At 44.3% G+C, this 7,500-nt stretch overlaps 1 protein-coding gene across 6 annotated transcripts in view; it reads left to right on the forward strand.

Annotated features, from left to right (window-relative positions):
• LOC122256648 (CIN85 and CD2AP related) overlaps window positions 1-7,500 on the forward strand; it is a 177,788-nt gene that overhangs the window by 4,902 nt on the left and 165,386 nt on the right. For all 6 annotated transcript variants that reach the window (XM_043021478.2, XM_086554196.1, XM_086554193.1 and 3 more), the window contains exon 2: window positions 3,890-4,044. In XM_043021478.2, the coding sequence (XP_042877412.2) occupies window positions 3,890-4,044 (155 nt within the window). The remainder of the gene's footprint in view (window positions 1-3,889; window positions 4,045-7,500) is intronic.

Here is a 7,500-nt window from a genome sequence, read left to right on the forward strand (position 1 = left end):
AATTGAGTCGTCGCAGTGTATGTGGGCGTGTTTGCTTGTTTGTGTGTGTTTTTTCATGTGCGGGTGTGGATGAAAAAAAACAAAACAAAACAGGAAATATAGATAGACAGATAGAACAGTGGCAAGAGAGAGAGAGAGAGAGAGAGAGAGAGAGAGAGAGAGAGAGAGAGAGAGGGAGAGAGGGAGAGACTGACAGAAATAACAGTCAGAGAGAGAGAGAGGGAGGGAGGGAGGGAGAGACTGGCAGAAATAACAGTCAGATAGAGAGAGAGAGAGAGAAGAGAGACAAACAGATAGAGAGGGAGAGAGAGAGAGCGAAGAGAGACAAACAGATAGAGAGGGAGAGAGAGCGAAGAGAGACAAACAGATAGAGAGGGAGAGAGAGAGAGCGAAGAGAGACAAACAGATAGAGAGAGAGAAGAGAGAGACAAACAGATAGAGAGGGAGAGAGAGAGAGAGAAGAAAGAGACAAACAGATAGAGAGGGAGAGAGAGAAGAGAGAGACAAACAGATAGAGAGGGAGAGAGAGAGAAGAGAAACAAACAGATAGAGAGGGAAAGAGAGAAGAGAGAGACAGACAGATAGAGAGGGAGAGAGAGAGAGCGAAGAGAGACACAAACAGATAGAGAGGGAGAGAGAGAAGAGAGAGACAAACAGATAGAGAGGGAGAGAGAGAAAAGAGAAACAAACAGATAGAGAGGGAAAGAGAGAAGAGAGAGACAGACAGATAGAGAGGGAGAGAGAGAGAGCGAAGAGAGACACAAACAGATAGAGAGGGAGAGAGAGACAAACAAACAAACAGATAGAGAGGGAGAGAGAGAGAAGAGAAACAAACAGATAGAGAGGGAAAGAGAGAAGAGAGAGACAGACAGATAGAGAGGGAGAGAGAGAGAGCGAAGAGAGACACAAACAGATAGAGAGAGAGAGAGAGAGAGCGAAGAGAGACAAACAGATAGACTTTTTGACTTAGACGAGTTTATTGAGACAAGTGATTACGTACATCTCAAAAGGAGCGAAGAGAGACAAACAGATAGAGAGAGAGAGAGAGAGAGAGAGAGAGAGAGAGAGAGAGAGAGAGAGAGAGAGAGAGAGAGAGAGAGAAACAGAGAGAAACAGAAACAAATAGAGAGAGAGAGAGACAAACAGATAGAGAGGGAGAGAGCTTGTCCGACCGTGTTGTTTCCTGTGTTTTCCGCCGATCTCAAATTAAATTAATAGATTGACACATTTAACACGTGATGTGGGATCAGATGTTGAAAGGGCCTAAGTGTTGACGTAACCTTCCCGGACTTGGTTGATGTCATGGCTTGCGTAAAGTAGCAGTGACATTAATTATTCATTGCATTGATGGACATCGCGTGGAATCCCATTGCAAGCGGATGCCACTATTATGCGTGTGAGAGGGACGATAGTGTTGTTGTTTTTTTTAATTAATTGAGTGATGTCGTATAATTGTTGTATCCACATATTAATGCACGTGGCAGGCGACCTGATTGCGTCACTGTGTATGACATGTGACATTTTGACAGCTCGTTGAAAGAGGGTGTCCGCGAGGCCGGGGTGACACCCAGAACACAACCCAAGCCTGTTGATTGCATTGCATGTTAAGTGGAGGAAGCTCATTATTGCATGCAATGTTGCGGAACTTGGTTATCTAGCCGGTGGTCCCTCGATTGAAATAACGGATAAGGAGACCGACGGCTTGCTTTGTAAAGGAATGTATGGTTGAAAAAGATAGGCCTATAACGAAACGTGAATGGGATATGCCGATGAAATAATTGAATAATAATAATAATAGAAAGACTCTAAGAACCATCTCCGCCTTACTAGGTATCGTTGCACGTCACATCTTGCTGCTTAATTAATACACGTCTGATATCAGATCCGTCTATTGTTAAACCATTGTGACATTCATTTGCATCCCCATTATCGTTGCCTTGATAGTGCAAGTAATTAGCTTATTATTATTGTTACTTCTTCTTCCCCGTTCTTGTCGTCATTGTTTTTTTTTCAACATTTTGAGTCTTGCATTTATTGAGAAACGTTTCCTTAAATTTGAAAATATCTTAGGTATATTTTTCGTTTTTTTTTTGGGGGGGGGGTATCAGGTTCCCTGTGGCCGTTGCCATTATCAGAATCATCAGACCATCACAACCATCATTTTCCCATGCCAAAGACAAGAAGAAAGAGAGAGAGAGAGATAGAGAGAGAGAGCGAGAGAGAGAGAGAGAGAGAGAGAGAGAGAGAGAGAGAGAGAGAGAGAGAGAGAGAGAGAACTGGTTGCTCTCATCATCAGCAACAGAAGACCGAAGACAAGAAGATAGAGTAATGACAGACAGACAAAAAGAGAGAGAGAGAGAGAGAGAGAGAGAGAGAGAGAGAGAGAGAGAGAGAGAGAGAGAGAGAGAGAGAGAGAGAGAGAGAGAGAGAGTCAGTCTTTAGAAGCGCTTCGAAGCTACTGCCGATGTTGTTGTTTACAAAAGTCTTGGATAAACGTGCGTTCCGTTCCCATCACGGCAGCACAGCATCGCGTCGGAAGGAATTCACACGCTCCGGGAAAAAAGGAAAACGTTTCTCATGGTTTTGCTCTCGCTGGTTGCTAAGTTTTCTGGCGTGTCTGCGCTCTATGTCGGTGGGAACTGCGCGTTTACTCAGACGACCTGTGTTCATCGTTTAAGTGCATCTTTGTGTTTGGTTTTGTTTGTTTGGTTGGTGTTTACGTCGTGGGATGGGGGTGGTTAGTAATGTTTTTATTATTATTATTATTATTATTATTATTATTATTATTATTATTGACTTTCTTATTGGTTGTTATTATTTGCTGACCTTGTTATTGTATTGTGTTATGATTGGTGGTATTGCTTTTCGCTATTAGTGTTATTATCAATGCCGTCGCCACATTGTTGTTGTCATGAATATTACCGATGCCTTTTATCGTTAACGTCATCATTGAATTACAGCTACGCCTCGTTATCGCGAAATACTAGATTCATCATTTAACCTTTATTACTCACTGTACTCGGAGCGAACAACAAATATCGTCCATGACATAATTAGAGAGCGAGAGGCAAATAAAACCATGTTCGCTGCTCCACTTTTTTTTGTGACATGGAAAACGTCACTTAGTAAATAAATGCATCCTCTCCCCGGGCGTAAAAATGACACGCGTCCTGGCATTGTCACTATTGTCATGGAATGTGTATGTGTGGGGGGGAGGGGAGGGGGAAGGAGGAGGTCGATGCTTATGGTGCCATGGCAGTGTTTTACTCAGTCGTGGCATAATCGTGGATTGACGACGTTTGGTTTGGTAGTATGGTTAGGTGGTAGCAAGCGTCGCCAAAGTTTCGTTCTTAGGGGATGGTTGAGGGCGTGCGTGCGTATGGTGGTGGGGTCGGGTGCGGGGTCGGGGGGGGGGGGGGGCCGCGCGCTGGTCGTGCTTTCTCTGTGAATGGGAAGGCGTGTCCAAGGTCGTCGGGGCTTCCTTGATAAGACGACCTTGCAAGATTTGTTCCCTCTTTCAAGGTCAGGGAAATAAATCTAGGTCACTGCATGTCTCCCCAAGGTCACATCCATCCCTCTCCTCCTCATTGACGTCATCCTCACTCCTTAGCCATCCCCCCATCCCTATCCCTATCCCTATCCCCTAAATCCCCACCCCAGATTCCCATCCTTCAGATCACCCTCCCCTCCCCCATCCCTATCCCTATCCCTAGATCCCCACCCTAGATCCCCATCCCTCAGACCACTCTCCCCACTCCCTCCTCCCCCCTCCTTCCCTCCCTCAACCCCACCCCAAGGCCCCATAACCCTCACTCTTCTGACGAACGACGTGTCACGCCCCGAACCGACACTCACCCGTTTTTCCCCTCTCCGTCTCCCCCTCCGGCAGAAGTGGAGGTGTTGTTCCCGTACGAGCCCCAGCACGAGGACGAGCTGCGGCTGGCGGTCGGGGACAAGATCACGGGGGTGGCGCCCCTGGAGAGCGGCTGGTACAAGGGCACGCTGAGGGATGTGACGGGCGTCTTCCCGGATAACTTCGTCAAGGTGAGGTGGCTTTCTTTCCTTTCTTGCCTGGGACGACTATGTGTGTGCGTGAACGCTTGTCTTTATGGATACTTGTCTATAGCTATAGCCATATTTAAGCAGTCTTATACACACACACACACATGCATGTATGTATATATATATATTTATATATATACATATGTATATATATATATATATACATATATTTATATATATATATATATGTATATATGTATACACATATACATTTATACATATATATATACACACACACACACGCGCCGCGCGCGCGCGCACACACAACACACACACCACACACACAACACACACACACACACACACACACACACACCACACACACATATATTAATATATATATATATATATATATATATTTATATATTATATATTTATATATATTATATATATTTATATATATATATATATATATTATATGTATAAATATTATATATATATATATATATATATATATATATTATATATGTATATATATAAATATATATATATATATATATATATGTATATATAATATATATATATATATATATAAATATATATATATATACATACATACATATATTCTCCAAGTTTTTTTTTCTGGAGTATTTCCTACAATTATTGTTTACTGACCATATGTTTACGGTGCATTGTAGTGCTTCCTCAGACCAGGATGTACCTACGCGTGTGTATATAACCTGTGTATGTAACCCGTGTGTGTTTCGCGCCCTAGTCGATTCGCTTTGTACGGCGGGACTTGCTTTTCTTGTCCTGTGGTTCCCATGTTCTTGGATTGATTGATTGATTTTTTTTTTTCCATGTCCTTGTTCGATGATCTTGCTTTCTCTTTACTGTTTTATTCTTTATTCTTTTTTTTTCTTTCTAATTCTTTTGTTTTCTTATGTCTTATTCTTTTGAAGTTTCTTCTTTTTTTTCTTCTTCTTTTCCTCTTTTTTCGTTCATCTTCTTTCTTGTCTTTTTTTTCTTCTCTTTCTTGTATTCTTATTCTTCTTCCTTCTTCTTCGTCTTCTTCTCATCTTCTCCGTCTTCTTCTCTGTCTTCCTCTCTTTCCTCTTTCTTTTTTCTTCTACTTTTCCTCTTCCTCCTTTTTTTCATTCTTCTTCTTCATCCTTTCACTTGTTCTTGTTATTTTCTCCTTTTTTTCTCCTTCTTTCCTTCTTTTTATTCTTCTTCTTGATCTTCACTCTTCTTCATCTTCCGCCTCTACTCCTCGCCATCCTTAATGTTGTTGTTAGTCCTCCTTCGTATTCTTCTTTCTTTCTCTTATTCCTTTTTTCTTCAACCTCCCTCCCCCCAACATTATCATCCTTCCTCTCCTCCCTTTTCTCTCTTTTTTTTTTTTCTTCTTCCCTCTACACCTTCTCCTCCTCCTGCATCTCCTTCGTCTCTCCTACCCTCCTCGCCCCCCTCCTGCTCCTCCCCCTTTTTCGCTCCCCCACTTTTCCCATCCTCCCTCCCCTCCTTCTCCGTCCTCCCTCCATCTTCTTCCCCCTCCCCCTCCCCCTCCCCCTCCTCTCTCTATCTCCTACTCTCCTCCTTTCCCGTCCTCCCTCCTTCTACGCCCTTCCTTCCTCCTCCCCCTCCCCCTCCCCCTCCCGCTCCTCTCTCTATCTCCTACTCCCCTCCTTCCCCCTCCCCCTCCTCCTCCTCCTTTCCTCTCTATCTCCTACTCCCTCTTCCATCCATCTCATACTCCCCTCCTCCTCCCTCTCCCCTTCCCCCTCCCCCCTCCCCTCCCCCTCCTCCTCCCCCTCCCCCCCCACCTTATCATGACGTAAGTGGGTGAATAAGGATAATCCGGCGTCGTGGGTTATCGTCCGTTATCTTTAGCCAGGTGAACTGATAAGGCTGATAATCGCTGTTCGTTCATCAAGAGCCGTTTCCTGTTACCTGTGTGCACGCCTCGCCTCCTCCTTTTCTTTTCAGGCTAATTTAACTTATTTACCTTTTTTATATATCTTTATTTGTTGGTAATATTGTCGTTGTTGTTGTTGTTGTTAGTGTTGTTGTTGTTATTGTTTTTGTTGTTGTTGTTGTTTGATTAAGGGGATGTGGGAAATGTGATACTCATGCCTTTTTTTTTTTTTTTGTGTGTGTGTGTGTGTGTGTGTGTGTGGCCGTCAGTCTTGTCGTAGTGTTTTTATTGGTGGATGAATTTCGTCATTCTCTCTTGTCCATGTTAACCTCATTCCTTGACTCTTTGCTCTTCTTTGGATCGTATTGTCCGCCGATCTTGGGTGACGCTAAGTGGTCTCATTTGTGTTTCCTCCCTTTGTTTTGTTTCCTAGGTTATCTTCCTGAAAATACACACACATATATACACACACAAACATACACACACACACACACACACACACACACACACACACACACACACACTTTTCTTTCCCTCTTTCTCTCCCGTAAGAAGGGCCTCCCCGTTCTTACTGTTTCTAGATCCTTCTGTGTTCGGCCTTGTCTTTCTTACTGCATTGATCTGTGGTGCTCTTCTCTCCTTCTTTCTTTTGGAGTTTGGTATTTTGTTGCCTATCTATTGATGTGTCTGTTTGTCTGTTTGTGTATCTCATTCTTTCTCCTTCTCCCGGTCTGTCTTTCTCCCTCTCCCTCATATTCCTATCTCCGCTTCCTTCCGCTTCCTTCTGCTTCTTTCTCCTCCTCTCTCTTTTCTCTTTCTCATCCTCTTTCTCTTTCCCCCACTTTCCCCATTCTCTTCCTCCTCCTCCTCCTCCTCTTCATCTCCTTCCCCCCTTCCTTTTCCCCACTTCCATCTTCTCTTCTCCATCCTCCTCCCCCTTCTCGTCTTCCAACCGTTTCCCTTCCTCCTCCTTATCCACCTCCCTCTCTTCACCCTTCTCCTCGACTTCCCTCTCTTCTCCCTTCTCCTTCCCCTTTTCCTCCCTCTTCTCCTCCCCCTTCTCTCCTTCTTCCTCCCCAACCTCCTCCTCCTCCTCCTCCTCCTCCTCCTCCTCCCTCTCTTCACCCTTCTCCTCGACTTCCCTCTCTTCTCCCTTCTCCTTCCCCTTCTCCTCCTCTTTCTCCTCCCCCTTCTCTCCTTCTTCCTCCCCAACCTCCTCCTCCTCCTCCTCCCTCTCTTCACCCTTCTCCTCGACTTCCCTCTCTTCTTCCTTCTCCTCCTCTTTCTCCTCCCCCTTCTCTCCTTCTTCCTCTCCCACCTCCTCCTCCTCCTCCCTCTCTTCACCCTTCTCCTCGACTACCGTCTCTTCTTCCTTCTCCTCAGAGATTCTCAGATATACTGAAGAGTGGCTGTGTTCTTTTTTTTTTATTATTAGGTGGGGAGGGGGGAGGGGGAAGGGGGGGTAGTGGAAGATATTACTGTACATCATCAGATTATCTCTCGGGATACGGAAGCGGGGCTTATGATTGGCTTCACGTTGCATTTTTTTTCTTTTTTTTCCTTTATTTTCTTTTGTATTC

The sequence above is a fragment of the Penaeus japonicus genome, unplaced genomic scaffold (genome assembly GCF_977035675.1).
Source record: "Penaeus japonicus unplaced genomic scaffold, GWHDUDI00000001_assembly GWHDUDI00000029, whole genome shotgun sequence".
Taxonomy (NCBI): domain Eukaryota; kingdom Metazoa; phylum Arthropoda; class Malacostraca; order Decapoda; family Penaeidae; genus Penaeus; species Penaeus japonicus.